At 38.2% G+C, this 20,775-nt stretch overlaps 1 protein-coding gene across 3 annotated transcripts in view; it reads left to right on the top strand.

Annotated features, from left to right (window-relative positions):
* Positions 1-20,775, top strand: part of LOC150081394 (cubilin-like) — a 196,386-nt gene that overhangs the window by 155,356 nt on the left and 20,255 nt on the right. For 2 of the 3 annotated variants that reach the window (XM_090379776.1, XM_090379779.1), the window contains 3 exons: positions 9,914-10,000; positions 17,506-17,683; positions 19,285-19,493. In XM_090379776.1, coding sequence (XP_090235902.1) covers positions 9,914-10,000; positions 17,506-17,683; positions 19,285-19,493 — 474 coding nt within the window. The remainder of the gene's footprint in view (positions 1-9,913; positions 10,001-17,505; positions 17,684-19,284; positions 19,494-20,775) is intronic. The other variant, XM_090379777.1, reaches the window with a different exon arrangement.

The following is a 20,775-nucleotide window of genomic DNA, read 5'->3' as shown; positions in this document are numbered from 1 at the left end:
CGTTAAATGAGTGAAAAATTTACAGACTGCTTCTTTAGGTCTGTCTGTAGTGTTTACAACAAAAACAGACAGATTTTCAACAGGTTTACAAACATAATGGGCCTAGACAGATCAAAGCCTGGTTTACAGGGATATGGCTGTGTCATGGATCATTTTAAGTTACCTGTTTTCTGGTTACGAGCACCTTTCTCCCAATCAAATATAAAAGTCACTGTCAAGAACTTGAACTGTAGGTAGTATTTGTGTTTGAGGCAGGTTTCGACCAAAGAGCTGGTTGAGGAATCCTCCACTTGTGCATAACACAAAAATTATGTAGTCAGCCATGGTATCACTCTGATTCTTATCATTGCTCCTGGTTGGAAGCGCTCCATATAACTGTGGCGGGTTCCAATATTAATAGCAATCGGGGAACCCCATATACCCTAATATGGAAGCCGTTATTTTACATCATGATGAAAGATAGTGAGCGTATAACGTGGAAAATGCATATTGGCCTACTTTTTTTTGCCATTCACTATTATATTTTTACTGTATTTTTTATACTTTTACGTTACATCGGTAGTGAAAAGATTTGCTTCAGTACTTATTTTGGACGCACAAGAACTTTTTGCTAATATGAATTTTGTCATTTAACCTCTGATCTCCTCTTAGGAGATCTTGCAAGTTGTGATGCACACAGTTCGGAATGGATACGACGTTTGTAAGCAATACACTTCAACAACCAGTATTCTGAGAACATTGTCAATAGTTGTGGGTTCAGCAGATGCCGATATTTACATCAAATATAGGATTGTCGAGTGGATAATCATGCTGGCATATTTAATAGAGTCTTAGGATCGGTGACATGAAGTAAGTGCTGTTTTACTCGCCATCTCATTGAGACATCTTTGTATGTAGACGATTACACGATCGTGAAAGGTCAACTTGGGATTGAAGATGATTCCCAAGTCAGTGTGAAAAAGGCAGGTGGGGCTTTTCTTTAGAGAAAAGGTCATCACGGCAGCTTTATTACCCTTTAAGCTAAGATCAAAGCGAGGCAATTGTTAAGACAATTCATAGAGAGTAGCATTCAAGTGGTCAGACAGCAAACCTCCTTGAGGAACTCCTTGAGTCGAACTATTCAACTCCTTGAATAGTTCGAATGAGAATCTTGGAGCCTACTTTCAGACAGAATGTTTTTGAAGTGAGCAGAGATTACAGAACGGCAAGCAAATCTCCCTTAATGTGATAGATGAGGAAGCCTGGAAGAGATAGATGAGGCTTTCAATGCCGACTGTGTCAAACTTATTTTATTACATTCTTTCTTTTCTTTCTCATCCTCTTTTTCTATCCCGTTTATTTTCTTTAATTTTTTTCCTTCTCTCTTACTTTCTCTCCTTCTATTTTTATCAAATTTTTCTCCTTCATTCTATCTCTAACCTTCCCCGCACCTTGCATTTTTCACTTTTCGGACTTCGCATTTCTTTCTTGCTCTCCCGAAGTTTTTAAACTGTCATCACTCCTTCTAAACGAAGTGACCAAAGATAATGTCAACTATTTTACATCTCAGTCACGCCAAGACCGTTAATTACTGTGTTTTTCCCCTCGCTAATGGGAGCACCAGTGTAGAATGGATGGTGAATTACCAAGATAATTGCATAGTTACAAGTTGCCATAGCAACCCTCTAGGCAAATCGGTACTGCCACGAATTGCGGGATATGCTACCACGTTCAGCCCATTCCACCTCCGAGTTTTCGCAGTCACGAAAAATTAATAGCGCGAGCTGCAACACTTTCTACAGGCAAACAGAGAATCATCTTGGACATCAATGCAATGAGGATGTCCGATAAGCTCTTCAAACTGCTCTCATTTAGTCAGATAAGTACATAGCCATCGTGACTTCTAAATTGACTATGGTTACATAACTGAACCCTTTATCCTTCTTATTGAAGGATAACAAGCATGAACAGGAGCTGAAAATCTTTCTTTCTTGCCTTTTTCATTAAAAAGCAACTAGTTGGACTTTCCAACGCGTGTCTGTGGAACATCATATTTAATCGAGAAAAAATAAGCTTTCTCTATCAAAGGCGACTCGGAACAGTTCCATACCCAGCAAGCCTTGGTAAGTCAAAGAAAACAGCAGCGAAAATCAAGGTTTCTGACGACATCATCCATCATGGACGCCAGCCGGAAAAGCTCGGAAGTTCGACTCTCGCCCGTTAACGTAATGAGTAGAAAGCCTCCTAGGGTAGGAGCGAAAAAACATTTGTCATCTCCCGAACCCTTCGCCTGGTCTGCCTTCGGGTGAGGTAATACAATCCCGGGGTTAAAGTCACTCTGTCCTGTAGTGGGATTCAAGCCAAGAAGGAGACTGCGGGACAAGCCGCAAAAGAACTTACTTAGATGCGAACCGCTCTCCCTTTGATCTTTTCCATCCCTTTACCTCTATTCAACCACGCGATTGGTGAGCCATGCTGATTATAACTGCTCCAATAATATCTTGGTGTCAGAGAATTAACGCAATGCTCAAACTGCTCTTCAAATTTGTCCCAAATGTTAGGTTTTGGTTCAGGTCTCAGAGAAGGAGAAAACTTGCGTGCATTTTGAATGTCAGATTTATATTTATCGATGCGGGCATTGATTTATTAAAATTGACGTTCCAAATTGCCACATTAAAAATGTCCCATACTTTGTAATCATTTGAGGGGGAGTTTAAAACCCTCCTTTTTTACTGCGTTTGTCCGTTCTTCTTGTCTATCTCCAGAAAAACACAATATATCAAAAAAAATTCGCTATGTCTTTTGTGTCCCGTTGAGTGTCTCGTCAATCCTTATAACACACACCCAAACATCACTGGTCTAGACAAGTCTTTTGATACCACACTAATCAATTCTTGACACAAAGCAAGCTGATGAATGGGTTGCTCTTCCCAAATCGACAAGAAAAAATAAATAAATAAAATAAACTTCTGGCAAGCACAGTGGTTACGTTGCTCTCCTTCCACACCAATCCTTTCAAGAGTGGATTATTATATATATTTGGCTTTTTCACCTTGTGGCCAAGTTAGTAGATGCTCAGTGAAGGACTTTACAGAATACACGCAATTTATAGAGACGATACCTTATAACCTTAGTTGCTTTGGCACAAAAACAAACATCAGAGATACGTACAGTATATTATAACTATATGAACTCGTGAACTCCTACTATCGTATTGTTGTTTCACCATAAAATACCAAAGCAAATAGTTTTCTAACTGGTCTACATTCTACGAAGGAATATCCTAACCTCATTACAGAAGTTAATACAAAACTGCTGTCAAACTACCAGTTGTAGAACTTGTCATTCTGACAAAGCAACTGCATTAAGGTACTTGTTAGCAGCCAAGCGGAAAGCGAACATTCTTGACCTCTCTTCCGTTGACAAAACTACCGATATCGTATCTGGTACTTTTGATATAAATCGGCAATTGTAAAAACATTCCACACAAACTTCAACTATTTCTTCCTTATCCGAAATATTTACCTTTATTTAGAAACATCTCCACCAGAGGGGTTATTATAAATATAACATTTCTTTTGAAAATGTCATTCGTTGATTAATATTTGTCGAAATTGTGTGGACAAGTATCTCCACCAGAGAACATTGCTATGAGTGTAGCTATTTCTCTTCAAATTATAAAGCAAAATACACTGAGTGGACAGAAATCATGAGATACCGACCTAGTAACGGGTAGGCCTGGATAAGGGCAGTCTCACGGCGAGGCATTGAGTCCACTAGTTGACAAAAGCGTTCCACGGGTATTTCATTCCATGCTTGCTGCATCGCTGTCCATAATTCCGTCGCATTCTTGGGTGGAGGATCCAAAGCTTGAACGAACCTTTCCACAGGGTTCATGTCCGGTGAACGGAGAGGCCATGGTGGTAAAATCTGCGGAATGTTCTTCGAACCATATTCTAATCACCACGGCTCGTGGGGAGGCGCATTGTCCTATGGGTGCACGATGACCATGAAGGGATGCAGATGGCCTACAAGGATGGACACGTAACCTGGACCGCTCAGAGATGCGTATAGAAGTACCAGAGTCTGTACACGCTCCAGACTTTTACCGACCGTCCACCTGCTTGAACAGTCCTTGTCGACATGACGGGTGCATAGCTTCGTGTGGTTTCCGCCAGATACACACCCTCCCATCCGCTCGAAATAACTGGAAACGGGACTCATCGGACCCATCTCTGATCATTCAATGTCCAGTCCCGATGTTCTTTCGCCCAATTCAGGCGTAGAGTCCTGTGTTGTGTTGTGGTGTTAGCAATGGGACTCTGGTGAGTGGGCGGCCCCCATAACCTATTGCGGCTAATGATCGCCTGATGGTCTTGGTGGAGACTTTTCTGGCACCGCCCTCGTTGAAGTAGGCAGTGATTTGTGCCACTGCCCCTCTCCGGTTAGCTGAAACAATGTGAAACAGACGACAGCCCCTTTCATCCACCACCTTTCTCCGCCCACAGCGCTGTCCACTATGAGATGTTATTCCGGAAATGGCGTATTTCCGATAAACTCTTGATACTGTCCAAAGGGGACAGCGCAATTTCTGTACCACCTCCGCGATAGAGTGACCCATGCGTTGGGCACCAACTATCATCGCTTTCAAAGTCGGTTAACTCACGACGTTTATCCATACTGACATCGAATTACCGTCTACGTGAATGCAGTGTACCTATATGGCTGCCAAGCGGTGGGTTCGTCCACTAGCGAGAGGGATGACAGCTTCGCATTGCCCAGGAACCCGGTATCACATTAATTGTGTCCTTTCAGTGTATTTACTAATAAATAAAACTTAACAAGTGATAAATATAATACAATGCGATTTATTATTTATTCAAATAATAATTCAACTCAGATCTATGGAAACTTCGCTTTTATTTAGAAAATCGAAATCTTAACACGTATTATTGTCTGTTATTTTCTCATTTATATTTTTTAAGAATTGTGTGGAAAATATCTCCACCCACCAGGGGACATAAATACGAATGTAACCATTTCTCTTGAAAGTATCAATTATTTATTAATATTTATTGAAATTGTGTGGACAAGTTCCTCCACCAGAGGGCATTGCTATGAATATGACTTAAATATTATTAAAGCAATCTATCTACTAATTGGATAATAATAATAATAATATTATTATTATCCAATTAGTAGATAGATTGCTTTAATAATATTTTGGATGATAATAATAATATTTATTCAATTAATAGAATTCAAGTAATAATTCAACAGAGATCTATGGAAATATTTCGATTATTTTTTAATATTATTTGTTGGAACTGTGTGTAAAAATATCTCCACTAGAGGGCATTGCCACTTGAAAAATTATTAAAATAAGGTAGAAGACGATCGAAATTAATAATAATAATACAGCACTAATGCGATATTTATTCAAATTCGAATAATAATTCAACAGTTACTGTGGAATGTTTACCTTTATTTATAAACAATGGAAATCTTAAAACGTATTTATATCTAGTATTCGATAATATTTGTCCAAATTGTATGGAGAAATATTTCCACCAGGTGGCATTGCTATGCATGTTGCTGTTTCTTTCGAAAATATTATTAAAGCAATGTATTCTGTGATGAAAATTGGATTTAATGATCATAATAATAGCGATAATAATATAATAAAATAAATGGCTATATTTATTCAAATAATAGATTTGAAATAACAATTTAAATAGTAATAATAATCATGATTAATGCAGGTAAATTATTAATAGAATTTAACGTTCAAAATAACTTTTAAATATTCCATTGACATCACAAGATGTCCCTACAGCAAGTATGCGAAATTTCTCTTTTAGGGAGTGTACCATAATTTCATTTTAAATAATTCTGACATCCTCAAACAGCTAAATAAGCGTATTAGATCCATTAACGGTCCATTTACATCGTGCTAAGTATTCTCCTGCTTCTAATAAAGAGACGATAATCGATTAAAATCCAGCTTTGTCTCTAGCTAGGACAAAGTGACAAAGATGATTAAGGTGTCTGCTCTAAGTCTAATTATTCCTATAGCAGCGAATACACTTTTAGTCAGAGAAGTTGCACGTTTCTTTGAGTTTTATAATGGACCATGGAGGCTCACTGAGTAGTTCAACTTTGAACCTTTATTAGTGATGCTAATTCACTTTCATTGGCTTAATGCGATAAACCCCCTTTACTGTCGATGTTAGAAACGGGAGGCCCTATCGACCAGGCAATGCAGCTCTCTACTCCAAGATACGCATGAAACTCACCAATTGCACTCCAGCCAAATGTCGATAGAGTGTCGAAATCACAAAGTGGAACAAGATGCGTTTCCATAGCAACTGCGGTTGAGAGGAACGCCCGTCATTGGCTAGACATCACCAAAGAATGACTGCTAGCGACAAACCTGAGTCCGTTAGGAATACGCACAAAGGGAGGAAGCTGTGCAAGACCAGGTGGGGTGTTTGTCGTTGTGCGGAAAATTGATCTTCAAACATTAAGTTATATGGAAGGAGGTTGGTCGGTCCGCCATCTTCATAAATGTCGTGCAGCTCTGACCAGAGAAGGCGATTCTGAAGGTAATTTCACTTCCAAATGGGGAGCTGGAAGTGATTATAACGTACCTGGAGTTATTAGCTGGCTTTTCGTGATTCCCTTTTTACATGTATCGATTTCTCATTGGAGCTACGCAGGAAGAAAAGAAAGGCTGATAAAGCAGTCTACCAGCCAATCGATCCACTGCAACAATTCACTTTCCTCATCCCCACAGTAATTGAAATGTTTTTTCTTCTTTGGTGTTCCGAAATTTCCAACCATTCCGATGTATACAGAGACTGGACAAAAAAATAGAACCATCCTATCTTAAATCAGTTTACACTGTTGTATAATAAGCCTTCGTAAATGTGTGTTATTAATGGAATTCATTAAAATAGATTTTATACAAAAATATATTACGAACCTGCAACCTACCCCTAGTTTGACCATTGTGGTGGCCACAATGTAATGCAGCGAAATAAAAGTACCGTATTTTACCGACTATAGGAATATACATTTAATTATTTCTTATGTAAAAATGCGCTAGTATTTAAAATTATAGATATGTAAAGTCAAAATGAGAGAATAAATATAAGAAACGTGAATTTTTAAAGGGAAGTTCAGTTTCTTTCTCTTTTTCTGATGGTAATCTCTTTCTTTCACTTAACCCAATGACATTTTCTTTGTTCCACTCCGTCCTGTCTTCTCTTCTGACAAAGCGAGAGTTACTCGGTCTCTTTCGTCTCGTTAGCGTACACCAGACTTCACTACTCGACTTAACTCATACCTCCATCTATACACCTTTTTATTTTATTTTTCTCGGGTCTTTGAAGCGTAGAACGGGATCAAACTGATAAGCCCTTCAGGTTGCCGGTGGGTACCTTGTGGAAGCCACTTATAAAGCTCTCCTTCTAGCATCAGTAAACAAGTCGACGGGCAGATCCATCAAGACCCGTCAGCTGTCAAGATCACCTCACCTCCTCCAGCGAAAAGTGTAGCTGTTTGCTTCATGCCCAGTGAACACAACACTTAACATGTCTTTAGGATATTGTCAATAACGAACTCGAGAAATAAAGAGTTTTTTTCTTTATTAATTACATAATACATTGCTTTCCTAGAACGTTGTTATTACATTCCTACTTTTCTTGGTTAACATCTTTCTTCTAATAACCTGCCACTCTCTTATGACTGCATATTTTTTTGTTTTTTAAGTTACTAAATCTGACTCCAATTTATTCGAATTTTATGTTATTTATTTGAAGCGCCTTCAGAGATTGCCATAATTTATCTTTGATACCGTATTTTTCGGACTATGCAAAGGTTGATACCGTAATTTTCTGACTATATGACACACTAAACTTACTAAATATAGAAAATTATGTCCTATATAATATTAACGTTTTCGAAATCAAACTATCAGTATCATACAACTATCCCATAATTCCGTGCATCACGTAGTCCAGTGCGCATCGCAAAATTTCATAATCATTGTTATACTGTAGGAAAAAAGTAAAGGTGTTCCGGTACTTATGATAATTAATTTGGTTTCAGAGAACATATAACACTTGAAGTTAACTACTGATTCATAGTGCCCTCTAATGGAAAATTGCAGTAACATTAGTGAGCATCGTACTTTGTATGTAAAAAAGTTATTGATAGGATTAAAATAAAAAGCAAAAGCTCAATAATTTCAAAATTAGAAAATTTTTACCTTTTCAAACTTACTAATTCTCATAATACAATGGACTTCCCTTTACCACTAGTCGCCTTGGTATTGCACCACGCTGAAGCATTAGTGGCCCAACATGATCGAATTTACCCTAAAAGGAAAATGTCTGAATTAAATCTCTCATACTTCAATGCGCTAAGTGTAATGCGCATAAATTAAATATTCATGATCATATTGCGCAGTAATGTCAAGTCAGCCATTTTTTTTTTAAATTCTTAATACTGTACTTTGAAACATTAGTGGGCCATAATTGAATCCAGCACGATCGAATGTAGTAATATCGTCCGCCATTTTTTAAAATTATTAATACTTATATTAATTCGATTATGGCCCACATTAGTGGGCCATAATCGAATCTAACATTATCTAATTTACCCATTAAATGCAATTATCTTAATTACATCTCCCATGCTTCAATACGATGTGTAATGAGTAGAAATTAAATATCCATAACCATAGTGCACGGTAATGTAAAGTCAGCCATTTTTTAATTATTAATACTTTTAAACATTAGTCGGCCATAATCGAATTAACCCTAAAAGCAATTGTTTTAATGAAATATCCCATGTTTAAATACGTTAAGTGTAATGCGCAGAAATTAAATATTCATGACTATGCGCAGTAATGTCAAGTTAGCCATTTTTTAAAGTTCTTAATACCTTGAAACATTAGTGGGCCATAATGGAATCCAACGTGATCTAATTTACCCCTAAAATATTCATGACCATACTGCGCAGTAATATCGTCAGTCCTTTTTTTTTTCGTTCTTAATACTTTGAAAACATTAGTGGGCCATAATCGAATCTAACGTGATCTAATTTACCCATAAAACGTAAAGTTTAATTAAATCTCCCATGCTTCAATGCATTAAGTGTAATGCGCAGAAATTAAATATCAATAACCGTATTGCGCACTAATGTAAATTCAGCGATTTTTTTTTAAATTCTTAATACATTGAAACATTAGTGGGCCATAATCGAATTCAACATGATCTTAAATATCCCTAAAAGGCCGTAATTAAATTAAGGCTAGATTAAGCCATAATTCAGACCTAAAAGTCTTAATTAAATCTCACATGCTTCAATCCGTTAAGTATAATGCGCAGAAATTAAATATCCATAACCGTATTGCGAACTAATGTTTCAAAGCCATTTTTCATCAGTCAGCCATTTTTTTTAAATTCTTAATACTTTGAAACATTGGTGGGCCATAATCGAATCCAACATGATTTAATTTAATTAAAATTCGCATGCTTCCATGCGCAGAAATTAAATATTCATAACAGTTTTGCGCAATACTATATAACTTAATGAATAATCACAAAAATATTAGCAACCCTATATGAATAATAAAGTATATTATATATGTCTGTTGAAATAAGGTGTACTAAGTTACTTTTTACAAAAACTGTTTTATTAAAGAAATTTTTGTTTCACTTAAGAAACTTTATTAAGAATTATTCTTCACTCTGTTTTTTATATTCATTTTCTACTTTTCTCCTTCTAATTTATGTATACGCTTAATAATTGGAAATATTTACAGAGTGCCATTATTATTTCATTTGTGCCACTTTTAAAAATGTGTATTCTATAAATCATTGTTACGTTTTCTTTTTCTCCTAATGATTTGCCCTTTACCCTCTAGTCGCCGGGTCAGCGGCCGTGAGTGGCACCCCTCCTGCCGCAATCCACGCTCCGCTCACCCTCCCTCCACCCACCGCTCGGACCCCAAGTATGTTTAATAATTTTACCAATTTTTCTTTAATTTGCATGCTTCTGTTTGTTTTAACCATGCTTGTGTTTATGCATCATGAATCCATCTTTTGTCATCATAACGGAATGCGCATGTGCGTCACTTGTCTTGTTTCTGAGCATGCGTTGTTTGAATTTATCTGCTTTGTAGAAATCTTTATCTGAATGAACAATTGAGTACATTATTGAGAAAAATAGTAATTAACTTTTTAATTTGCTTTCAGGGCGTATTTTCCTTTTATAACATTAATTAATGGATAAAATATATTCACTTTGCTTTTTATTATAGCACATTGTATCCTTTATACACATTTCTTTTCTTTTTTATTTAAAATTAATTCCATTATTTGCACTGGCGATTTTAAAGCTATGAGAGGTTTTCTGTATAAAGAACGACTAGAGCAGATTCCGTAACCATGGCAACGCCCAGTGGAAAAGGATGTTAGGTAGTGCTCATCACTAGAATTACAAAGAAGGATGCTCGCTAATCGCATTATGCAAATCCAAAAAGAAAGAGGGAAAAGTAAAGAAAAGGTCTTTCGCCTCCTTTCTCATCGCTAAGAATATTTGATTGATTGCCAATAACCAAATAACCAATAACTAATCACTGCAGCATGTATATATGCACAATTAGTTGCAATTATGGCTCTGCGTAGTTTAATTAAACATTTCTTCTTAATTTTCTCTTCTGAAGAAGGGAAGGATATGATAAATACGTTCAAATAACCTTGTTATTTATGTATTCTGCCACCTTTCTGACAGGTATTTGCGTACTTCCTGCATAAAGTTTTGATTGTACTTTATAAAAATAATGAAGGAAAGCATAGTTCGATATTTCATCGTAAAAGGGGTCTCGCTTGAAGGGGCGAATTAGCTTCGTTAGCGTCCAACGAGCGTTCATTAGCAAGCCGAAAGAGTTCTCAGTTTTAATAATAAGATACAGAAATATTTGAATGTGCTAATTTGAATATTCGGTACTTTATTTAAGATTTATTTATTTATATGTTCTTAAGGCCTTGGGAAAGGGCCGGGCCCTGAAGCTTAAATCCGCCTATGGGTGATCAAAGCAAGCTATGGACACCTCATTTCTGCTGAGATTTGTAAGTCAATATTAGAAGGATGGTTTTTTGAGTTGTGGTCGTCAGTGTATGCTTTTTGCCATACCTCGAATGTGGACAGATCTTGAAACCATCATGACGACTTCTACTTTTTTATGGTGGTCAGATCAAAGTTTAAAAAATCTGTGGATCAAAATGCTGTGGTATACCCCAACATTCCATCCTATATTGCTCCGGTTCCACTCAATGAAGACCAGTCAATTCCCAATCAACCTTCCAGATAGGTGTCTTCAGAACAGAGTGATGAATCTGGTGATAACTGGGATTACAGGCTTCTAAGGTGTAATGAAATGAAATGCTTCTAATGAAAGTCTTGCAACTAGGATCTAATGGATCCTAGTTGCAAGACTTTCATTTATGCACATCTCTACGCTGTTGCTTCCTGTACCACTGCTTTGATTTGACTGGTCTTTATGAAGAAATTAGTATTAGTTAAATCCAGAGAAGAGTGGTGTCTTTTCGTAGACAGTTCTTCACAACAGAGTATAAACCATCGAGTCTTGTTGATTCTACCACTCCATATCAAGCTGCGACTAGTCAAAGAATTGGTCCTCAAGGTAACGTTTTGAATTTATTGGTTAAGAAGATGTTGTCTTCACAAGAACTGGAAGACAAAATGGCTGATGCTGAGCGAAATAACTGAAAGTCGTTTGTCCTTCTACTGAAGGACTTTGTTATTTACATTAAGAATAAAAACTATAAAGAACTAAAGCCTCATTTTCCCCCACCAAATCTAGGCTACGCCCCATTAGGTTAGCGTTCAGAGATTCTATCAGCCAATGGAGAAGAGGTAACAAAGATGGTGGGATAAACTATGATGGGCGACTATATCTGGATGATCCCACTGACCACAAAGCTGTTAAAATTAAGGAACTTTTTTTGATTAATCCGAGAAGGGTTTGATTTTTTTTAGCGTATTGTTTATTTGTAGCAAAATATCTGTTCTGTAGAGAAGTTAAACGTAGTCTAGTGATCATATGCGAGGGTACAGTAGTACAGGCGTTTGAGTTGACCGAGGTTTTTACTCTCGTGATTGCTAAGTGCTCTTAAGGACTGTATTCTTGTTTGAATGATTAGTTATAAACTCCTCTCACCTGTGTGACCGTGTCAAGGTATAAACAGACATTTTTTTTTTATCCCTAATCATGTTTTCGTGGTGAGTAATAATTTTTAGAACACACAAGTAGTACTGGGTTTCGTTTGAGCTATTGTTAACATGTATTACGTTACCCAAAATATTAAGATTCCTATGCAGCGAATACTGTGTAAATCCCCCAGAAATATGGCTGGGGATTTACATAGAAGAATTAACTGGCAAATGGGGAAGCTGACATCAAGATATCATTTATTACAGCTGGAGTCCCACAAGGTGGGGTCCTCTCTGGTATTCTGTTCTCAGCTGTTCTTCTGCCTTTCGTGACGGGCCGAACTGATATTATCACCTTCGCTGATGATATAAAGCTGTTCACTCCTATCAACCCCGAAGACACTGCTGACTACACAAATGTCTTAATCAAGCATAAAATCCAGAACCTCGAGGCTTTCCTCTCCGGTTTCGGCCTTCACATCAATCCTGGGAAGTCGAAATAGTTGACTTTCTCGCTCAAACGTAACCCAACGTGCAAAGTGCACGTTGGGTTACGTTTGTAACCCAAAGTGCAACCCAATATAAGAGGATCCGCGATTTCTGCTGTTCAGCAACACACAGACCCGGGCGTTATTTTTGACCAGAAGCTCCCCTTTCTACCACACACAGACCACCTGCAAAAAAAATTCTGTCGACTCCGGTGGATGCTTAAGCAACAACTTATGCATGTCCATGACCAGGCCGTTGGGTGCAGGTATATCAAGACATGTGTCTATCCGGTCATTCTTTATGGAGCAGAAGTCTGGACCTCAACTGCCGCAACACATCTAAGACGGATTTTTGCAGGCGAATTTTGGCTATTGAAGTGGGCCACATGGAAATTCCGGCTTCCCCCTGCACAAAGGACCACCCAGATGGCAGCAGCTCTAAACATCAGACGTCTTCCTGCCATTATCCATGAGAGAAGACTCGTATTTTCTGTAAAAATGATGGTTGGTATTATTTCGGAACCAGACTTCTGGGCTAACTGCGGTTGGAGGATCCCAGTCCCAAGCTTTCGGGCCAATCCAGGCCACCCCAAACCGGTTAAAGTTATCCGATCGCTTCTTACCCGTGCAAATGCTGCAGTACATATACTCCTTGGATGGCGACCTCTACAAGTTCGCATTGGATAAAAAATACAGGCAGAACTTACTCCATCCACTTCCTTCTCAGGACCACGTCACAGGACACTAGGACCCTCTCCCAAGGACCTGTCCATCACTCCCGTGGATCCCTCACTAAATGTTCCAACTTTCTGCGCCTGCTCAGATGAATCCAGCACTGTAAAAGGACTGCTCCCTGGAGAATAATTGAACATGATGACATGCTGTTGTGTATATATGCTCATATGTAAATTTAACATCTGTTGTGTATATATGTTCATATGTAAATTTTTCATTCGGTTTCCTACACTTGTATAATTAGTAATATTATTTTTTTCTCTTATCTCATCCTTGTTTATCACAGTGTATTAGCCTTTACTGTAATATTGTATTAGCCTCTGTAACCTTATATTAGACTTTGTAACCTTGTATTAGCCTTTACTGTAAACCCCTGGCTTTTAGCCGTGAAGGGTATTGTGTCCGGCATGTGCGTTTTGTATGCAATAAAGAGTTCTTCTTCTTCTTCTTCATTATCCTCCCCATCAAGGTGTTAATATGGTTAGTAAATAGTAAGTTAATATAGAGTTGGGAAAATTTAAGTACTAATATACTCTCCAGTACACTCTTAATAGGGATTGCTGTTCTAACAAATTTAGCAAGTTGCTAGAGATCATTCAGTTACATCGTTTACAATTTGCCTAAATTAGCACAAAAGAAGAAGCCTTCGGTCTTAGATTTGCTGGCGATACTTCTCGTTGGTAGTGAATTTAAAAAGGTCCACATCGAGTGACTGGACAACTTCCAGCTTTTACCCAGGGAGAAATACACTGCTGCCACTTTATTAGGTACACCCCTGCTGTGCACACAAAAGGTTTGGCCCACAGTTGCAAGTCACATGACCACATTTGTGGATATAAATGCAGCACAACAACCTTTCTAGTATCAGTTAGAGTGCGTAGCAAGAATGGGGAAAAGGAGTGATCGAACGGACTTTGAACGTGGCATGGTAGTAGGTGTAAGACGTGCTGGACAAAGCATCTCTGAAACGGCAGTTCTCCTGAACTTCTCACGCACCACAGTTTCAAGGGTGTATCGAGAATGGTGCAACGAACAGAAAACATCCTCTCAACGGTACTCCTGTGGGAGAAAATCGCTTGTTGATGAGAGAGGTCAGAGGAGGATGGCTAGAATTGTGCAAGCAAACAGACGGGACACAATGTCGCACATCACGTCAGTATACAAGCTTGGTGCGCAGAACAAAACATCGCAAAGGACCACTAGTCGCACTTTGTCGCGAATGGGCTACAACAGCCGACAGCCACATCGCGCACCTTTGCTATCAATGAAGAACAAGCGAGCACGCCTCCAGTGGGCACAGAAACACCAGCACTGGACTATCGAGGATTGGAAAACAGTTGCTTGATCTGACGAGTCGAAGTTCCTGGTGCATCATGTTGATGGAAGGCTCAGAATTTGGCGAAAACAACATGAATACATGGAACCGTCAGGTCTGACGACTACTGTGCAAGGTGGTGGGGACATGGTGTGGGGAATGTTTTCTTGGGACACATTGGGTCCATTGATACCCATAGATTTACGTCTGAATGCCACATCGTACCTAAACATCGTTGCTGACCAAGTGCATCCGTTCATGTTGACAGTTTATCCTCAGTCAGATGGTTACTTCCAGCAGGATAATGCGCCGGTCCACAAAGCCCGAATCACTATGAAATGGTTGCAGGAACATGACAATTACTTTTCTTTGCTGCAGTGGCCCGCTCAGTTCACGGATCTCAATCCTATTGAACTTGTTTGGGATGAGCTGGAAAGGGCTGTTCGCTGCAGGCCTACACCTCCGTCAAATCTCAAGGAACTGCGTGACACACTCATGTCTGCATGGTACTCCATTCCTGCACAACGTTTTCAGCATCTTGTTCAATCCATGTAGACGAATTCAGGCTAAATGAGGCTCAACACGCTACTAGGTAGGTGTACCTAATAAAGTGGCAGCACAGTGTATATCCGTTTCTATTGGTGGTTAGGAAGAAGTCGCCCTAAGCGTACAGAGTGGGATCCTCCAGTGAACAGTATCCCATAGATCAGGAACACATGAAATACGACCTATTAGCATATTTACAGAGTGGCAGGGAGTCTCCTCTCAAAGATTGGGCCGTGGAGCCTTGGTATTTTTAGGGATTGTGCTAGGGCTGTGGTGGTGCTGATAGCGAGAACACTATCTTTATGAGTTGCCCGTCCCAGTATTCAGAAGCGTACACTCGTGATGCTAATATCCTTGATATAGAGGATGGCTTTGCTTGCCATCTAAGTTTAGCCATTTTCACGTGAAGTATCTAGTTGATTATGAAAGGTCAACTTGGGGTTAAAATCGACTCCAAGATCAGTGCGCGAGTGGCACGTGTAACGATGGAATCATGGACGGTGTTGGCTTGAGAGAGAAAATCATTTGGCTGGATTGAGTAGCCAAAATTGGTGTAAACATGCTGCAACATCTTTTTAGGTTGTCAGACACTGGCTGTGGTAAGATCTATGTCACTACAACTAATTAGCTTTTCTATCTGCATAAAAAAATTATATATTGTCTCCCATTTACCAGAGGAACAAGCAGAGCGGTAAATAATAAGTCTAACAACACACCACCTTGTGGGACACCTGTGCTCAGGGCCAGAAAGAGGTGAGATGGGACCTGGGCCAGTTACAATGCTTCACAATTTCCATATAATTTAAATACCTGAATAACATTGCCCGAATTGATTTTATTTAAAAAATGCTTTTCGAGCTTTATTTTTTGAAAATTCTACTGCTTGCGCAATGTCAGAATTTATGTGGAGAATTGATAATCCATTTAGCCTCTCTGTTAAAAATTCTTCCACAGAAGGTGGTTGACTAAAAAATGTGATACAGACCAGTTTGGAAACAACTCAATTAGCTTAGTTTTCAACTCGACATCCAATTTCAATTCTAATAGTTGAATAAAGAATCTATCCAAATAATCGAAGTTAATTCGGTATATCACGTTAAAAAAGAAAAACTCTCGCATGGAACCATCTCCAAAAGGAATTGTAAGATGTATTTGTTTAAAGGTCTCACGTTGTTTCAGAGAAAATGAGGCATGGAATGTCTTCAATTCTATCATGTTTTTTACATAAAAGATTAAATTTCGTAGCCCTGGCCAGATGGCCCTGCTGGCTCCCTCCTCTATCTTTGCCGGCCCGTGCTTAGCTGGTGGTTGAAGATTTGGTTTCTCCAGTTCAGGAGTGTCCGTTTCTTGAATAGAGTGTTCCCAGGAATGTGGAAGAGCCTCCGAACCATCAAAGAAGCCAAAAGTAGATTTGAGGTTGACAGAAATTTCGGCATTATCTTGGAATGCATTGAGAATTGAAGTCCCAATTGAGTCCAGAAGCTGTTTAGTGAGAACAGGTAGCAGAATTTTCTCGAGGACCTTGAGCAGACTTGAAGAACATGCGAGGGAAGGGGGTTAGTGGGGCAGCCGCGCCACCATCATAAGGAGGGATGCGGGCAGTCTGTTTAGAATTACAGAAATGGTTTTAGAATCATAAAAATCCCTTTGGTAAATAATGTAGAGAAAATCCACTACTTCCCTCTAGCGGCGAACATAAGAAACAGTGAATAGTAGTAATACGCATGCGTGACACAATATTTTCATCACAAGCACGTTTGTGATGATTCAATTCATCTTAAACCTCACTTATTGACATAAGAAAATTTTAAAATTCCTTTCACGTCAAATAGAAAGAGGGAAAAGATGTTTCTTCCATTTTGGACGACATCAGCAGAATACCAATTGATAATTTGATCCATTGGTTCGGGGAAAAAATAATAATTCCACAGTGGGAAAGAATATTTAAAAATAAAATATGCACGCACTGTAAAGGGATTAAAATATTAATTGATATAATTAATAAAGTAAATTACGCTTATTTTAATTAACAATGAAGGCTAAACTTTAGAACAGGGTGCCGTTCCAGTTGGAAAAAAAATTATATTGCGCCACGAACTGGGACGTCTGTAGTGGCACCCTGTTCTGAAGTTTTACCGTAATTAAATTAATAGTAATTATGATTATTTTTTATTTTATTATTTTTTTTTTTTTTAGAGTGTGATCGAACGTTCATCAGCAATTCCGAGAGTCCTAAAAACGGCACTTTCAGCGTTCCCTATATGGAAAATCCGGGCCGAGATTCACGCCAATGCATTTTTACTTTCATAGCTGCTGAAAATGAAAGAATTCGAATTAAATTTAGAACCTTCAACCTCAGAGGCTCACCTCCACAGTAAGTATATTAAAAATATGTATAATTATGTCCAATTACCCAGAGGAGTACTTACGTATTTATACTCTTAATTTTAATCAATATTTTATGGAATTTCGTATACGTCTGCTTGATCCGCCATATTGGATTTTTTCTGAACACTCCATATTATTGCCATCTGTGAAAAATATCCTTGGCTATTTGAATTCTTAGACTCTTATTTTATTCAAATGAGATTCTTTCTTCTGTTTGTTTTGCATATCGGTGTTTTTTTATTCAAAATATGCCATGGAATGCTCGGGTTGTTCATTATGATCCCTGTCGTTCATCTTGGCAATAAAAATAGAAATAATAAATAAAATCCCCCATCTGCAGAGGATTGGACTTTAAGAAATAAATTTACAGTTGAAAAATATGTGACGTCTTATCCTTTTCTGTTTCTTCTTTGCCTATTTCCAGCTCTCATTTCGATTTCAAATTGCTTGTACCACATTGGGAGATGCAAGCAATTTGGAATTTTATTAATTAATTAATAATTTATTTGGCTGATATCATCTATTTAAATGCTAATTGCTAATTTGAGTAACCTGTTAATGATGTTCCTTCTCAAATTGGTATAAAAAGCATGAATTTTGAAGCTGCTTCTTTTGTGTATTTTTACCACAAAAGAGTTGATCTGTATCTTTCCTGGTGGAGTAGCTTCCCTTGATTATAACATAAATAATCAACTAATCCTGGTAATCAGAGGATTAGTCGAACAAAATCCTCATGATTACTCGAATTAATCAGAGGATTTATTCTGCCTGATGGATTCCACAACTGGCGATTAATATTCCACAATAGTCATCTTGAAATCATGATGGCAAATTCTGGATCAAATTTACGCTGGTTGTAGTATTATTATATTTATAAAATACTAATTGGTATCTAAATTTATGGAACCTTCACCCAGAATCCTAAGACAGCAGCCCCAAACTGGTCGATGTTATTTATAGCCCAGTGGAGGGAAACGTTTCAAAAGTGGCCTTGGAGATGATGTTGCAAATACATCCACACTTTTAAGAGTTCCATGGAGAGGGAGACTTCTCCTCCAGCACAATTTCCAATTGCAAGAATAAATAAGACTTCGCTAATTAGAGAAAACGTATTCCAAATTTTCCATGTTGTTCTCACAGATGGATCGAAAACTGAAACCCACTTTGGGATAACTTCAGAATTTCACGAAATACGCTGATTTAAGACCATCATTTTGCTGGGCCCTGCAAGTGCAGGACTCCCATGAACCAAAGTAGCAGATTCTGCAACCTGAGCTCAAAACTAATCAGAGACCAATCCATCAAGAGGAGGTAATCGTAGCTCGCCCATGAAATTGCCCACACCTTGAGAGCCTAAGATCCCTCAAGTTGTAACGTGCAAAATCATGTGATCTATCCATCATATTCGGGTCGAGTGTATGAAAGCGATTACCAAAACATCTTCACTCTGTCAGAATCTCGAGTCTCTGTCTAATTTGTTTTTATTCTGAACTGTTTCCACGAATAAAAAATTCTTTTTCTCTTTACGTTCTTCGTATAAATAAAACATTCTAGTTATTAATTCAGTTTCACTTTTTCCCCCCACAGATGTAATCATGAATACATCGATTTATACATGGAGATCGAAGACCCATCGGCTGACCTCATCAGCACCCCATTTGGAGGTCGTATCTGTGGAAGAAATCTCCCCAAAGATCGCATCTCCATGTATCAAGTCCTGGTAATTTCCTACTACACCGATGAAAAATTTGTCTTTCCAGAAATCCTTAATGGAGAATATGATTTTATTGATGCTGGTAAGCTAATCGATATTTCTCCTTCATGTATAAATTAAATAACAGTAAACATTGAGTACAATTTTCCTTATAGAGAAGAGTGGACAATGAGATCCTTGTTTATAGCAACTAAATATTTTAGATAATGTTGTAGAAGCTCACCTTTAGGGAAAGGCATCTACACTCTGGGTCATTGAAATTGCAGTACCCTGAAGGAACAGGAATACAGAGAGGATATTTAGGGTAATTAGAGCCAAGAAGTTGTTGTTGAGTTTTAGGAGCATTAGCGACTAAGGCCATATAGCTCCGCGTATGTTGTATATACATTTCGTGTGTTCTGAGGTCGATTTTGTTCATTGGATGAGACCGCGTAACTCGGCCACGTTGTGAAAACTCCTTTAAAAATTCTTCACTTCATCGAAGGAACTCGAAGTCAGGTCTACCAACTGTGCGACTTGCTATGGCAAATGTAAGACCACATTGCTCTATTGCGTTTTGTGGATGTTCACAGGTCAGTTTGCATGTTGTGATGCTGAAAAACCGTGATAACTCGGAGAAAATCCTATTTACTTTGCCTGAGATCAAATAACTACATCGCCGATTGAAGAGACCTTTAGAAATTCCTTTAATTATCTTCGGGACTTGAACCCAGATCTATCCAAAATGAGTGACAAGTGGCGAAACCATCTCAAGTTCAGTGAATTCCCTGTCTTTTTACAAACTTTTAGCGAAAAGTGAGAAACCATCGAGTCCAACGGTGAGTTTGTTGGGGCGATGGTTCCCTATAAGTTGTACATATAGAGGTTCTGTTAGAAAATTCTCTTTTAGAGACGATTTTTTTCTTAACTCGAATTTACAAAAATAAATTTGATAAGAATGAATAAATAAATTAATGAGGACTACATAGAGTTCTTATTTGTTCGGAATCGGTTTGAGTTAAGAAAAAGTTGAACTTCAAGTGACACCTTTCTGCAAGGACATCTTTTATAAGATTAGACAAGGTTGGAGTCCCTGACCAATCTTTCTACGCGTAGCAATCAAATTTCTCCATCTCTCAGTAAAAGTTACTCTGGAGAAAAGATTTGCACGCAACCAACAGAGCTCCAAGGTATTCCGAAATTTAAAACTTCTGGAAAGAAGTTCGTTAGATTCTTGTGTTTGTGGGGGGAGGGAAGTTATCGATCTGGTGGAAAAAAGTGATCGCTTCGTGTTTTCATCGTAACGATCGTTAATTTACCAGTGCCTCGGGTCATCTATTGTGCTCGATTTGTTCCTTCAACTGGTGCTAAAAGCATCCACTGTT

The sequence above is a fragment of the Mastigoproctus giganteus genome, chromosome 8 (assembly GCF_048544385.1).
Source record: "Mastigoproctus giganteus isolate SK-2022 chromosome 8, ASM4854438v1, whole genome shotgun sequence".
Classification (NCBI taxonomy): Eukaryota; Metazoa; Arthropoda; class Arachnida; order Uropygi; family Thelyphonidae; genus Mastigoproctus; species Mastigoproctus giganteus.
This window is presented reverse-complemented; position numbering and strand designations above follow the sequence as displayed.